Here is a 16,032-nt window from a genome sequence, read left to right as displayed (position 1 = left end):
TGCCTAGCATATTAATAACAGCTCAAGGCTAATAACTGTAGCAACTTAATTAATAGAAGGTGTTTAAACAAATACTGCTTGTGATCTGTGACTCCCCCATCTCTATCCCTTATCAAAGAAAAATGAATTTACAATACCTTTTGATGGAGAATGTCATGTGGGAACACACATGACACACAAATACTTTCTTCTTCTGAATGATCTTTTTGAAGTGACCATGCTTGCAAAATCTTTCTATAAATCTGACCAGTTTGTTGTAATGTCATTGTGCGTAGTGCTCAAGGGGAATCTTAGAATGAAATTGAAAGCTTGAGAAAAAGTCTAAAATGGCTCAGGAAAAGTCTGAAAAAGGCAATAGTGGAGGGCTACAAGAAGACTCAAGAATGCTAGAGATGACAGCATGGGCTATAGGCACCTCTCCAAGAAGGGAGAGAGGTGTTACTTCAGCCCACAGGACACAGGGTGATGTCAAATAAATGTTTTCCAGTTATTGTAAAGCTTATGATGTGAAAATTTAGGATATACCTCTTGTATCACAGGACCAATTACAGGAAGCTGCTAAAGTGTTTTGTGTCAGTTGAGCCAGTGTGACAGCATGAAAATTGTGTTTTAAAAGAAACAAGTAAGCAAATTTTCTAAAGCAAATTTGTTTCTAGAAAAACAGTATCATCTAGTGGCTCAAAAATATAATGAGGGATACAATTGGAATTAGAGAATCAGGTGAATTTAGAAAAAGAAAAACAACAGAAGAATTTTGAATAATTAAAACATACTGTGCAATAGTTCACCCCAGACCAAGGGAGAGCTCCAAAGGGACCTGATCATAAAAAATGTAAAACTAAAATTAGATGCTTGCAAAAAAAGCAGATTGGGATGCAAAAATGAAAAAGAGCTGCTGATCTGCAGGAAGTAATGAAGAATTAGAATGGGAGTGTTTTGGTTTAACCCCAGCCAGCAAGTAAGCACCACACAGCCACTTGCTCACTTCCTTCCCCATCCCACTGGGATGGGGAGAATTGGAAAAAAAAAGTAAAACGCATGGGTTGAGATAAGAACAATTTAATAACTAAAGTAAAATAAAATATAATACTAACAACAACAACAATAATAATAATAGTAATGAAAACGAATATAACAAAAAAAAAAACCAAACAAGAAAAGACAAGTGATGCACAATGCAATTGCTCACCACCTGCTGACTGATGCCTGAGCAGCAATCTGCCCCTTCTGGCCAACTCCCCCCAGTTTATATACTGAGCAGTTCTATGGTATGGAATATCCCTTTGGCTAGTTTGGGTCAGCTGTCCTGGCCATGGTCCCTCCCAGCTTCTTGTGCACCTGCTTGCTGGCAGGCCATGGGAAACTGAAAAATCCTTAACTTAGGATAAGTGCTACTTAGCAACAGCTAAAACATCAGTGTGTTATCAACGTTATTACCATACTAAATCCAAAACACACTGTACCAGCTACTAAGAAAATTAACTCTATACCAGCTGAAACCAGGACAGGGAGTCAGGAGAAAACACTTATTGGGATAATACATATGAATGGAAAAAAGAAGAGGAGGTGGTAATAGCAGCATATACAATGACTACTACCACCATCCTATGACAGAGAGATACTGCAGATCAAACTAGTCTTGTTACATTAAAAGAAATTACACCAGAGGATGTAAGACAGCTGCAGATCTTGGGCCACTGAAAGAAAGTACAGTTATGGGTTGGACTGTGGCACTTTTAGAATCTGCTGCATACGTTTAATAAAGTAGGAATGAAATAAGTAAACTGAGTAGCCTTTGTGCTACACCAGCTCTTAGCCAGGTTAAACATAATGCACCAAGGGATCATTCTATGGCCTCCTTGATGACTGCCTTAAGTCAAATTGTCCAACAGATAGGTAAGGCAAAAATGGCATTGGCAGCACTAATATTAATCCATAAGTTGGGAGATGATGGGGAGTTGCTTAAATATGGGCAGGACAAAATACAATGTGCCAGTCACCCAGTCCTGTTGGAGCACAGGTAGCTCTGGTCCTCTGGCAGCAGCAGTGATGAATCAGGTTCCTTGTAGCACTGGGTGCCCAAACACACTGCACTATATATTGCAAATGCCTGTGTGGAAAAAAAGTAGGGAAACCTACCTGGAATCAGTTGTGGAGATAGTACAGAATATTACTAAGTATTATGAAATGGGTTTAGGAGGAATGAAAGAAAAGGGGAAAAGAGGAAAGTTCCCTATGTGGGCCAAGCATGACCAGAGACTTACAGTAACACAGCAGATGCAGAGCAGAGAAGAAGAGGTTTCCAGAGCAGGTGAATAAAGAAAGGAGAGGTCAAGTAAACATTGATAACAAGAACAAATTGACTAAACCTGTACAAAGCGGTGGAGAGTATTGAAGTGTTTAGTAGAAGATGCAGTGAAAAAGAATGGGAAGAAAACACAGGATAAGCTAGAAAGAGTAATACAACTTAAAGGGAAACATCTAGACCTAGAGACAGGATTGCCAGTTTCCCTAATGTTCTTTTAAAAAAGGAAGTCAGTATAGAAAAAATTTAGAAGGGATAACAAGAAAGGAAAGAGAAAGGAGGGTTTGAAATGGTAGAGAAACTAAGTACTATGTGCTTAAGTAGTTAAAGCTGAGAGAATTGTGGTTTAAGCATGTGTATGTGGAAGTCTGAATGAACAGTAAAACTCATGATTAAAGCAGAATAGGAATAACATTGAAGGAGATAGAATAGGTAAGTATTGCAGGAGACTTCTATCTGTCTCATAATTTCATTACTAAACCCTGCATTACGCTAAGAGTAAAGAAGACATGGTAAAAAAAATATATGCGATGAGGATGGTAAAATAAGAATGGTAAAAGTATATCCATAAAGGTAACAACTGATAAGATAAACAACATTGTGTGATTCGACTTGTCTGTTACTGATTGTTATTTATATATGAATGTTTTCAGGATGCTTAATCTGCACAGTACTGGAAACTTGTCTTTTCTTGTCACAGGTGAACTAAGCCGTCGGCTCGAAGAGAAAGAAACCATGATATTGCAACTGTCCAGAAGCAAGCAGGCAATTACACAGCAAATAGAAGAACTGAAAAGGCAGCTAGAGGAAGAGATCAAGGTAGTGTTAACTACTGAGCACGTGCTTCAAAACGTATCAGGGCCTCAGTTCATTTAAAGAACACTTTTGGAAGTTTGTAAGTATTGTTGCCTACAGTCTAACACAATAAAATTACTACTGGGCAGGATGTGTACAGTGAGCACAAAGTGCTCTGCTTTGCTAAGGAGGTCTTTGACACGTTAAAAGTGGTTTCAATTTTGGTGAATTTTTTCACGTTTTTTAACTGGCCATGGTCTATGTGAGTTCTTTTGCTTCTGTAGTCCCAGGAAAGAAAAGCTACAGCATGTGCCAAGGTGAAAACATCAGTCTTGGTCTTTTCTAGTGGTAGAGCTGAGAAAAGTTGGTTGCAGCTGAAGGTAGCTGCCTGAACACCTATAAACCTCTGGCTTTTTGTCTTCTGCCCATTCTGCAGTGACCATATTTTTAGTGTGCAAGGTCATGGGTCACCTGCTGATCACAGCTAACATAAATACATGATATTATGGGTAATTTTTAGACCAAGAATGCCTTGGCGCATGCCTTGCAGTCAGCACGCCGTGACTGTGACTTGCTCCGGGAACAATATGAGGAGGAGCAGGAAGCCAAGGGGGAGCTGAAGCGTGCCCTGTCCAAGGCCAACAGTGAAGTGGCCCAGTGGAGAACCAAATATGAGATGGATGCTATTCAGCGCACGGAGGAGCTGGAGGAGGCCAAGTACGTGATACATGAGATGAACTGTCCAGATGTTATCTACATTGTGCAGAACATAAATCTACTTTTAGTAGCCTGACCTAAATGATTTTATTGGGGTTTGCATATACACTTAATTAAAAAAATGACATCTGATATTGTACTTATTAAATTATTTACATAATACACTGATTTTTTGAATTATATGCTTATTTTATTTATATTCCTTAAGGAAAAAACTCTCTCAGCGCCTCCAGGAAGCAGGGCAGCAGGCGGAGAGTGTGAATTCAAAGTGTGCCTCCTTGGAGAAGATGAAGTTGAAGTTGCAGGGGGAGGTGGAGGATCTGACAGTGGATGTAGAGAGAGCAAACACATTGGCAGCTGCCCTTGACAAAAACCAGCAGAACTTCAATAAGGTGATATGTGAGCACAGTATCTTTTAAGCCTAGCCTTCCTAGAAGGCCAAACTAATACTCCCTAGTTAAGTCAATACTGAAATCAAGTTGAGTCTAATAGTTATAAGATCCTTTAAAGCGTGCCAATAGGAATTTGTCATGTTTTCAGAGACTGAGGTATTTATCTAGTGCAGAAAATAGCCACAAAAAAAATTTAACATTTTCAGTACTAGCAGGAAATGAAACATGATGTCTTTCAGGTTGTGGCAGAATGGAAGGGAAAGTATGAGGAGAGCCAGCTGGAGCGGGAAGGTCTCTCTAAAGAATCACACTTGCTGAACACAGAGCTTTTCAAAGTGAAAAATGCCTGTGAGGAAACCTTAGATCAGCTTGAAACAGTCAAACGGGAAAACAAGACTCTCAAGCGTAAGTGTTTGGCTCTGGTTTTCTATTAGCTGTTCACAGTCCTACCACAACAAGGCACACTCTACAAGCATGCTTGTGTCTGCAGGAGGTACACTAAGTTACAGGACTCTGTCATTACTGTTCTTTCCATTTTAATGGAGAATATAAATGTCTCACCAAAAGGTGTCAAGCAAGTGTGACTAAGTGACTAAGTTAATAAAGCAAATGTCCTGGCTCTCCATTATCTGCTGCAGAGACATAAGATCAAGGGCATTTAGGTGCCACTCCCAGATAAAGGTGGTGCCCTCAAGAGGCTGTACAGTTTATGAAAGTGAATTTTACAGATGTGCTGTGACCATACAATAACAAGACCTGTAGTGTTATCCTGATGGCCTATCTACAGACATAAACACATGCAGGTATCTTCCAGGCTGTCTGTAAGGAGGGCTATGAAACCACACCAATGCCCTTGTGTTTATGTCATCCTGCATGAGATGGCTGTATCTGTTTTTATCTGTACATACATATACATACACATATACAACTGTGTACACATGTACATATGTGTATACATATGTATATACGCAGCTATACAAAAGAGGTGTTGAACACAGTCACAAAGTATAGAGTTCAACTTCTCTGGCTACCACAGGCTGATGTCATTCTTATCTCACAGAGGAAATAGCTGATCTGACTGAACAAATTACTGAAAATGGCAAAATGATCAGAGACCTTGAGAAAGCCAAAAAGCAAGCTGAAGTAGAAAAATCTGAGTTGCGGTTAGCTCTGGAAGAGGCAGAGGTGAGTTAGTTTAAATATTACTTGAAGAAGTAGAGAGCAGCCTGAACAGCTTTCTATTCTCTCTCCTGGGCAGTGGCTGTGTGCAAGTTTGATTGCCACAAGCTTCAGGAAGTTGTGTGAAGTCACTGAGTAACATCACAATGATTATGTTCTCTGAAATGTTACTTTTGGGTTTGTTTTTTCCCTTTTTCTTTTAAAGGCAGCTCTTGAGCATGAAGAGGTCAAAATCCTTGGTGTCAACCGAGAACTGACTCAGATTAAATCAGAAATCAACAGAAAGATTGCTGAGAAAGACGAGGAGATCAGCCAGTTAAAAAAGAACCATCAAAGGACTGTGGAGACAATGCAGGGTGTTTTAGAAACTGAGATCAGAAGCAGAAGTGAATCCTTAAGTCTGAAGAAGAAGATGGAAGGAGAACTGAATGAAATGGAGGTCCAGCTGAGCCATGCAAACCGCCAGGCTGCCGAGGCACAGAAACACCTGCACAGCATCCAAGGAGTTCTCAAGGTCTTGGTTTACCTTTCTGGTTGATTTATTTTTAAGCACAGTACCTGAGAAATTCATTAGGACAAAAATTGGCTCTTCATATTTAGGACACACAGCTGCACTTGGACGATGCTCTCAGGACACAGGAGGACCTGAAAGAGCAGGTGGCCATTTTGGAGCGCAGAGCAAACCTGTTGCAGGCTGAAGTTGAGGAGCTACGGGCAGCCCTGGAGCAGACAGAGCGGTCGAGGAAAGTGGCTGAGCAGGAGCTTCTGGATGCCACTGAACATATGCAGCTTCTTCATACCCAGGTAGTTTGCTTTGCTAAGACAGACATATTTTTGGGTCCAGAGTTTCACAGAGTAAGAATGAATAGTAATTCTTGGTCTCTATGTGTAAAAGACCAAAGAGACACTCAAAGCCTCTCTTTTTCTCCTTCATAGAACACCAGCCTTTTTAATACAAAGAAGAAGCTTGAAAGTGATATGGCACAAATCCAAACTGAGATGGAAGATATTACTAATGAAGCAAAAAATGCTGAAGAAAGAGCAAAGAAGGCAATCACAGATGTGAGGATATTACTGTGGTTTGGGTTATTTTTTTTCAAATTTTCAGGGCTTCCCAATGGCATTGCTGCTGGGAGTTACTGTAAATACTCTTGTCACAAGTTGGACAAAGAATCAGTCTGTGGGCCTGGTTGAAGAGGCTATGTGTCAGGGGAGGATTAGAGCAACAGGGAACTTGTCTTGCTGACAGATGATTTAGTGGGGCTGTTGACGTCATAATGGACTAAACCCACATTTAGTCAGTCTAAACCAAATAATTTTCTTCTGTGCTGCGTGAAAATGTAAACCACAAAAAAATCCTGCAGTATTGAAACCAGTAAAGTGTCTAATGTATTTAAATATGTATCTTTTCAAAATCCTATTTAAGAACTTTTCAAATGAGAATTATGAATTTCCATTCAAAAGTGGTGCTGTATCCTCCTGTGCAAGGCCAGTGAAGCTCAGCCAGGTGATAGGGCTGGTGTATCATGGGACCCAACCTGCTAATAATTTTTGATGAACAGGACCAAAACAAAATCTTAACACTTAAAAACATTATTTGGAGTTAAAATAAAGGAAAACTTCTCCAGTTGCTCATGAAAATGAAAAAAAATATAATTAGATCATTTGTATTCTGTTTGAATAAAACAGAAACAGAGCATTACAATGAATTATACACACACATATATATATTTATATAGATACATATAATTTCTAATGTTGTTATTTTATTCTCACATTTTTCAATTTAGACTTTTCAGGTATTTTGCTGCCAAAGCAATTTGTTGAATTTTACATTATTTGTAAGTAATGTCACTCAATAATTCACCAAAATGCTTAATTTGATTGTATAGGAATCAAATGTTTGAGAGCAAAATATATCTTAGTTTTGTCTTAAATAGCATAGATTATTTTAAGCTGTTTTCTGCCTTGTAACACTAGCCATCCAGGCTATGGTGGCAATAACAGGGCATGCACTAAGGCACGGCATGCAGACTCCATCACACTCCACGTGTGTTATGCAGAGAAGCCTTCCAGCTGTGCCATGCCCTACTCCCAAGTTTGCTGTGGCTCCTGCTGTACTCCACGGCTCCTGGGTGTCAATGAAGGTCACAGTAATGACCATACAGTGGGATAGAGCATTTATCTTTTCTGTCGTTCTAAGCTCCACATGTACAGCAAGGCAGATGTTTTCCCATCCTTTTTCCTACTATTTCCTATCATGTTTCTGCCACTGTCATGTCAGAGAAAAAAAACAAAGCAGGAAATGCCGTGGCAGGAATGGTCAGCAGGAACCAGGAATAAATCCTCAGATGGTATGCAGCCTGCACTGTTCTTTCACATTCTTCCAGTTTCTTGTGTCATCTCCCTTCCAAGGCAGCCATGATGGCAGAAGAGCTGAAGAAGGAGCAGGATACCAGTGCCCACCTGGAGAGGATGAAGAAGAACCTGGACCAGACAGTGAAGAACCTGCAGCACCGTCTGGATGAGGCTGAGCAGTTGGCACTGAAGGGAGGGAAGAAACAACTTTTGAAGCTGGAGGCCAGGGTGGGTACCAGCACTGAACATGGGTGTCAAAGATACCTTTCTTCTCTGAGTCGTGTGTGAGGCCTCAAGTCAATTGTTGATTGATTAACCAGATCGGAGAGTTAGAAGCTGAGCTGGAAGAAGAACGGAAACAATCTGCAGAGGCTATGAAAGTCATCCGCAAATATGAACGGCGTGTCAAAGAGCTTACTTTCCAGGTGGGTATAAATAGAAAGCAATTCTCCTCATGTTTTTTCTCCCAAGGACGTATAATTGCACATTCCCTTTCCACAGAATGAAGAACACAGGAAGAACGTGATAAGGTTACAAGATCTGGTAGATAAACTGCAGATGAAAATCAAATCCTACAAAAGACAAGCTGAGGAAGCTGTGAGTTACTAAACTGAAGCAAATACTTATTTGCCATTTTCTAGGAGCGTCAGTTTAAAAGTTGGCTCTGTGCCCCAGCATGTTGCCAGATGGTTTTTAGTTCCTTTTGTTTTGCAATTTCAGGATGAACAAGCCAATACTAATCTCTCCAAATTCAGAAAAGCACAGCATAAGCTAGAAGAGGCTGAGGAAAGGGCAGATATTGCTGAGAGTCAAGTAAACAAGCTCAGAGCTAAAACCCGAGAAGTCCCTTCTACAAAGGTAAGCCTTTATTGCAGGAGGCAGGTGTGCAATTTGTACTATTTGCTCAAGCAACTCAGGCAGTAGATTTGTGCCTTGCTGGTGGCTATAGCCACCATTAAGAAAGGACAGCTCTGGAAGGAAGGGACTCTGAAGAAAGGCTGAGAGGGTTGGGGTTCAGCCTGGAGAAGAGAAGGCTCCAAGGAGACCTTATTCTGGCCTTTCAGTATATAAAAGGAGCTTATAAGAAAGACAGAGAAAGACTTTTTACCAGGTCCTGTAGTGACAGGACAAGGGGCAACAGTTTTAAACTGAAAGAGGGTAGGTTTAGGTTGGACACAAGGAAGAACTATTTTATGATGAAGGTGGTGAGACACTGGAACAATTTGCCCAGAGAAGTTGTGGATACCCCATCATTGGCAGTATTCAAGGTCAGGTTGGATGGGGCTTGGAGCAACCTGATCTAGTGAGAGATGTCCCTGTCCATGGAAGGGGTTTTGGACTAGATGATCTTCAAAGGCCCTTTCCAGTTCTGTGATACTATCATTTTATGACTCTGGCATTTCAGGCTCTGGTGCCGAGCATGAGTATTTTGGCTAGTTTCATCACATTAGTTTCAGATTTAAGAAACTGCCTCAAAGTGAAAGTAATGAGAGCCAACCTAACTCTGAACATTCCTGAAACAACCTTCCTGTAAGCCTTAGGCAGAACTAATGTTTTGATTGAGAAATATGCAGCAGGACTGTGTCCTTCGCTGAACTTCCTGGGCAGTTGTCCATCTCCAACCCAAGACTGTTTGGTACCAGATCTAGAGCCTATTTTTCCTAGTGTCATCTGAGCAGATGTAACATCTTTCGACTGCACTAGTATAGCTCCACGGTTGGAGGTAAAATACCCTCAGTCTACGTTTTGGAAAAATTACTGGTGCCTAGAGCATGTATCCAGGAAATGGAGAACCTTGGCTCCAGGCTGCCTTCTGCTTACCCGCAGCATCCTCTTGCTCATACAGCATTTCAATTCTAGAAGAGACACTATGGAGATCATGCTTTCTTTTGAAGGCTGTGGCCTGAGACTCGATAGATAATGTTGGTTTTGCCAGAGGGTGGTGTATAACTTTCAGTGAGTCACTTAATGCCATGCTCCAATAAAAGGCTTTGACTCCTTAGTGCTTGTCAGGGTATCTTGCCAAGACTCCAGGGGAAGCACTTGGAAGGCTGAGTCCAGGTTCCTGAGCAAAGTGTCTAGATATGAGATTACCTTATAGAGGGAATGCTGAATCTCTAATTGAATTGAAAGCCCAGACAGAGGCAAGATTTCAGATATCTCCTGTTCGGTATCCCCAGGTAAAGGCAGGTTGAACATACTGATGATGGGCAACTTTCTCTGCAATATGCTATCGTTGCAGATCCTGCTTTGAGGTGCCTGATCCTGTGCAGTATATATGGAGGCTGAGCACCTGGCATGAGTTCTGGATTCTGCTCTGGGAGGCCTAAAAATTAAGCATTGCAATGCCTAAATCTTTTAATAGATCCAATGGATCAATACATCCTTTAACTCCCTTCCATGCTTTCCATTCACTTTTGGAAATGCTAGGATACTCCTTGTCCCTGAGGATGGGTGTGGAGATTTTTTAAGCACTGCAACAGTAAAGTAGCACTTCAGAAAAGCCAACAGATACGTTTCTCCATTTCAACCCATCAGTCTGACAGCGTGACATTTGATGATGTGTGGTCTTAGGGGTTACAGACACGGCTACGTTGACCTGGGCTCTACTTGCACATCCTAGCTGGATGGTGCATTGAGACAGATGATTTTAGGGACCAAAAGATTCATCTTGACATGTGTGGACTAAACAAAGCCTCTCCTTTCCAGGTGGTGATAGGAAGTGAAAAATGAGCTTCCTCTGGGATAACCAGTACTTACAGAAAGTATCTTTCCAGCTGTGGATTTGCAGTAGAGCTGCACTGGTAGGAAGTAATCTTCCATTCATAGAGACAAACATTTTCTGTCACTCTGCTGCTGTACCAGTGTCAATAAAGTAGATATCTGCAACTTCAGGTGCTCTGAATGTTGATGTTCAGATGAGAGTAATTTTCTTTCTAAGGTAAGCATAGTCAAAACTGTGGGTTCAAGTCTTAATGCTGCTATGACCATGTTTGAGAAATTTTGTCCTGGCCTTAAGATCTAGGTGTTTGACAGGCTTCCTCCATACCTGCTGCTTGAAGGTAGATATCATGACCTTGTTAAATGAAGCTGAGAATAAACTACTGTATGAGCAGATGTGGTATGTCAAACATGCAATGTGAACAAAATTACAGCAGTCATGCTTAGTTTCACTGCTGTATCTTTGCATGGCAGAACAAGACTGGTCCAGCCTGTGAGCCCACAGCCACCTGTGTGCATGACAAATCATGTATGTCTAATCTCCTTTTTGTCAAACCACACTTCAGAAAGTTGGCTCACTTCTGAGCTATCCAGTGTTGCAGCTCCGAGCAGTTGAAAACTTGAACTTAGGTGTCTTACACACTTGTTACATTGGAAATAGTAATCAAATGGTCTGTAGTGTTAGCAGCAAAATCTGAGTAGCTGCTTGAAGCCTATCTCCCCAGTAGCACTGGGCACCATAATTCTGTTTGGGGTTTCCCAAAAAGTAATACTTGTTCAGCTACTTTGTGGTGTATGTGTGGTGTAGTTGAAAATGCAGGATCTCAGGTAGTGAGAAAACCCAGATACTTTGGCACTGGTGAAGACTGCTGAGGAGACATACCTGGCAAGCACAGTGAGGGCTAGAGAGTGAATGGAACACCTGTGTGCAGACATCCCAGTGCTCTGAGAAGATGAGTTAATTTGTGCACAGCACTAGATGCTGGGTCAAATAGGATGCTGACACTGGTAGGAAGTTCCAGCTGACTGCTTCATGTCCGTGTGCCTAGGAAAGGTATATCCAAATGGATCTTGCTTTACCTGGCTCCAGGACACAGCCACACCAGCACTCAGGAAGTAGTCTGGCCTGCTTCTGCTGTCAATAACAAGGATGGGAGAGGAGATACCCAAGATGTTCTGTCACTCCTGTCTAATAAAGTGATGGGCATCACCTCTTTCTCAGTTTTCAACTACAAAGAGTTTAATAAAACTAGCAGATACCTGTCTCTCCCATGACACCTTTGAAGGTTTCACCATGGCTCCCTATTACACCCCCAATTATTTTTTCCATTCCTCCTCATCCAGTGCACTCATGCTCCTTGGCAAAGAGTCAGGGTGGCTCTACCATCGTGGTCAATGTCTCTGCCTAATCCTTGCCAGTCCAACATTACCTACCTATGGGCTGCTCCTGTTGGATGGCAGACCTGTTTCTTCCATTACCACAAAATAATCAGGAGCCTTAATCGCTTGGCTGCCATCACACAGGTCAACAGTTTTACTCATTTGCAGCACTGCACCGTACCCCTTTGCACTGAGATCCTATCTGCCAGACACATCTGGCCCACCTGACCTGGGATTTGTACTTCAGTGTGCAGAAAGGGAGGTAGAGCTGTGCTATAGATGGGACCCACTGCTGAACACAACCTTGTCCAAATGAACAGTCCCCTGTTGCAGCCTATTAAGTACATCACTTCCTTGCATCAGATAACCTGGAGATTCACATCCCTAGTTCAGGCTGCATGAACTATAGATGGTATCTCAGTTTGAGAGCAAAAACCTGGAGAGTTCAGTGCCAGAAGTACCACCTAGGAACCACTACAGAAACTAAGGTGGTGTGACATGGCTTCCCAGGTTGGCAAAGACATTGTCATACCTGCAGAGCACAGCAAAGCCAACTAACAGAGCAGTCAATCTATCATTGCTTGGACTCCAGGAGATTGAAGGCCTCTAACATTTCTCTTTTTTCCACATATTACAGAATGGTTGGGGTTGGAAGTGATCTCTAGAGGTCATTGGGTCCAAACCCCCTCCCACCCCTCCATCACTCCCCTCTGGCCCACAGTGGAAACACAATGTACACACACTTTAGAAAGTGTCTGATCTTTCATGTGTTCTAGCAAAAGCTGATCGCAATGTATTTTCTAGCACAGATGTTTCTCTTGTCACTGATAGTTCTCCCTACTGTCTGGCCCCTTCTGTTATTCACAAACACCAGCTCAGTGTGGTTGAGGTCTTTAGCCTGCTGTCTAGGATGGGGCTCACAGGACCCTGCCCATTGTTTCTTCCTGTATGTGGCTGCCAAAGAACTTGTGATCACTGATTGGATTGACTGGTACTGCAAGGTGAGCTCCCAAAGTGTGGGAGTAGGTCTCGAAGTGTGGGAGTAGGGACAGTGTCTGCATTGCTTCCATGTGTTTTCTAGGCTCTGACCTCACAGCTCCTGGTGGGACGTGCTGTTTCTTGTAGCTTCACAAAATAGTTTAGTAGTGCCACAGAGAGGAGTCTCTCAGGGATTCCTTGCTAAATCTAGATGTGATTATTGCTGCTGGACTTGTCAGAGTGTACCACACAGCATGCCTTTCTAGGTAGTTTAGTCCACTGGTGAAATTTTCTTTTTTTTTTTTTTTTTTTCAGTTGCAAGATTCAAAGAATCTGATATTGGGGTAGAAGGTCTCTTGGTTACTCACAATTTCCTTGGCATCCTTTACTAGCTGGGGTATTACAGGATTGCAGGTGATATCATGGAAGTTGGGTGTCTCATTTTTGTCTCCTGCATTCAGCCACATCTTCTTGTGTCCTTTCTCAAATCCACACTCCAGGAAACTCTGATGAGTTGCCATGTTTCTAAGCTAGCAAGTCTGTGCAAGCATCACACTTGTACAAGGGAATGAGGCTGTAAGTCCATCAATTCCCACCTTTTGTTACTGAATACAGAAAACTTATACATGCACGTGTGTTGTCCGAAAAGCATATTTGTTTCCCAGTGTGCAATGAGCCAATAATCACACACTCAGGAGAGACATTATTTCATATTTGCATGAAGGTGGGTGCTAGGTGGTGATTCTACAAATCTAGCACAACACACAGAAGAAAAACAATATATTTATTCTGTACCTGATTAGTAAAAACCCACCTAAATTTACATTCATTAGTTAGTAGTTATCATTTTGTTTACTATTGGTCAGTTATATTCAAATTAGCCTCGCTTGCTATGTAGATTAGCACACATGCTGCTTGCAGGTGTCGGGGGGCAAGTTCTTCCAGCCTGGAATTGAGTTGGATGTCATGATCTCCCCCTGCCACCTTTACCTTTCCCCCAGTTCATGCTTCTTTGGCAATCATCCAGCCTTTGGAACCTTCTGGAGCAGGATGTTTCTTTCCGTCAGTCACATCGTACATTTCTTAGGTCCAATTATCCTTAATGTTTCTTTTCTCTCTGATGGACCTTGCCAAGTTGGCAATGCACAAAAAGCATCCTTAAAGCATCAAGGCCTAATTGTTCCAGGGTGTCCTTATCCTATGAATGCCAACTGTGTTCCTTTCTGATTACAGCCTTACTTGTTAAATTGATATATATAAAATACATCTTGCACAAAACAGTCAGAGTTATCCTTCAACATGTGGAGATATGGAGGGCCCTTACTGCCATATACTGGTATCCTAAAAAGTGAGTGTACTGTCTTTCATATATGAAATGCAGTTCAAAGTAGATGGGGATTTTTGGAACAGTGAACACATTCAGCATTTTCAGCTTCTGAAGTGGGTTTAATCTACAAGTCTAGTTTGGAAATGAGATCTCATTTTGATGGTCCAAACTATGAATCCATACTCATACCCAGATACTTCTCTGAACCCACTGGGACAATCATGTTTAGTGCTTTGATCCCTATTCTGAAACCTTCACAACTGTTCATCATGAATGAGTGCTGTAATCATTCCGGAGTATTCAGGCATCAGCTTGGATATGTCATGTAAGTGTACAGCCAAGGTGCTGTAAAGTCTGTGGCAAATTCCTTGCTTGTGTCCTCAAACCAGAGAGCTTGCAGACCAACTCTTCTGTCATCAGTCAAGTTGTTCATTCTGTCCCAAGACGTGGGAAGCAGATCATCTGCAAACACCAGTACAAGTGTTTTGCTCAGATAATTAACTATTGCCCTCAGATTCCTGGTAGAGTTAAACAGAACTATTGCTAGGTTGAGCAGGGTTTGGGGTTACCAATTTCTCCTCTCACCCTGTTCTCCAGATGTCTGTAAACTACTGCCCTAGTTACAAATGGGTTTTTACATTTCCTTAGGAGTGTTTGATAATGATTGTTATGCAGTGGGCCAAACTTTCCTACCACTCTGCCCAAAAAATAACCTCATGAAATACTGAGTTGATGAGCTGCAAGATCTTCAGCTTGTCTGAGAAACCTGGAACTTTGATAAATCTTCTCAGTCATTCTAGCCATTAGTTTCCCCCCAAACTGTCCCCACATCATGATCCTTTCAAGAGGGGCCTCCATCCACTGTTATGGGCCTGTGATTTTGGGGAATCAGAATTGAATGTTAGTTTTACACACCAGTTGGGACAGATCTGGATGTGTTGCTCTTTTGATCTCCCAAGGGATGAATTCTGTTTCAGCTCCTGCTGCCTGGAATCAGCAGTTTCCCAGGAGACTGCCTGCGTCTTGTTCTCAGCAGCTCACTGCACACTGCTGTGCTTCAGGATGCAATCCAAAGTCCCGCTTTGCTCTTAGTTCACGTCACTGAGCCTAGCCCACAGTGTCAAATGACTGGCTGCACAATACAATAATCTACTTCGTAGACATGTAGAAAACCAGCTGTAATTTGCTCAGGAGTAGCTGTGCAAAACCAATGGGAAATTATTAACTGCTAGGAAAGTCTAGCAAACTTAATGAGGGAGCTGTCATTAATCATTCCAGGCATCAGCTTGGATATGTCATGTAAGGCTCCCAGCCATCTTTCCCGCTTTTGGTACTAAGTTTGCTGATTGCTCTTGCCCCAGCTACACAGTCCCTGGTCTTCTGAAGCTCCTTCATACCTGCTGAAGCACAGTGGGCAGAGCACAGCAGCCCCAGCAGGCCATAGGGAATGGGGCTCTGCAGGGATGTGGCTTTAGCAGAATAATCACTACCCTCACCCCACCAGCTCCTTTCTGCTGGCAGTGGAGCCCTCTCCCATTTCAAAAAGGGGAATTCACTTTCTTTTGGTTTAATGCTTTGGCTCTGACTCACGACGAGGCTGGCTGAATGGCAAGTGGAGGATCCTGGCTTTCCCACCTGGCAGTCTTGAGTCCCCAGGTTGACTGTATCTGGTGACCACGGTGCCCACATTGGCATAAAACGCCATGCGTGTAGATCAGTGTGGCTAGTTTGGAGTTGAGGATCCTGAGAGCACGACTACAGAACTGGGCTCATGGCCTGCTGGTAGCAATGCAGCTCTGTGGAAAGCCTGTGGTCCGCTTTGTATACTGCCAATTTTATGCAATTAGAATAAAATAAAACAATAAGAATAAAACAAATTG

The 16,032-nt window shown here is 42.2% G+C and overlaps 1 protein-coding gene across 4 annotated transcripts in view; it reads left to right on the top strand.

The window, feature by feature from the left end:
- Positions 1–13,350, top strand: part of LOC126043971 (myosin-3-like) — a 46,044-nt gene extending 32,694 nt beyond the window's left edge. For 2 of the 4 annotated variants that reach the window (XM_049813027.1, XM_049813028.1), the window contains 13 exons: positions 3,006–3,124; positions 3,621–3,817; positions 4,026–4,209; positions 4,449–4,614; positions 5,270–5,394; positions 5,594–5,902; positions 5,989–6,192; positions 6,325–6,450; positions 7,804–7,974; positions 8,067–8,171; positions 8,248–8,343; positions 8,467–8,604; positions 10,456–10,651. In XM_049813027.1, the coding sequence (XP_049668984.1) occupies positions 3,006–3,124; positions 3,621–3,817; positions 4,026–4,209; positions 4,449–4,614; positions 5,270–5,394; positions 5,594–5,902; positions 5,989–6,192; positions 6,325–6,450; positions 7,804–7,974; positions 8,067–8,171; positions 8,248–8,343; positions 8,467–8,604; positions 10,456–10,479 (1,964 nt within the window). In that variant the 3' untranslated portion in view covers positions 10,480–10,651. Of the gene's footprint in view, positions 1–3,005; positions 3,125–3,620; positions 3,818–4,025; positions 4,210–4,448; positions 4,615–5,269; positions 5,395–5,593; positions 5,903–5,988; positions 6,193–6,324; positions 6,451–7,803; positions 7,975–8,066; positions 8,172–8,247; positions 8,344–8,466; positions 8,605–10,455; positions 10,688–13,140 lie in introns of those variants that run through there. The other 2 variants (XR_007507550.1, XM_049813029.1) reach the window with 2 other exon arrangements.
- Positions 13,351–16,032: the final 2,682 nt, after the last annotated feature.

The sequence above is a fragment of the Accipiter gentilis genome, chromosome 10, assembly GCF_929443795.1.
Source record: "Accipiter gentilis chromosome 10, bAccGen1.1, whole genome shotgun sequence".
NCBI lineage: Eukaryota > Metazoa > Chordata > Aves > Accipitriformes > Accipitridae > Astur > Astur gentilis.
This window is presented reverse-complemented; position numbering and strand designations above follow the sequence as displayed.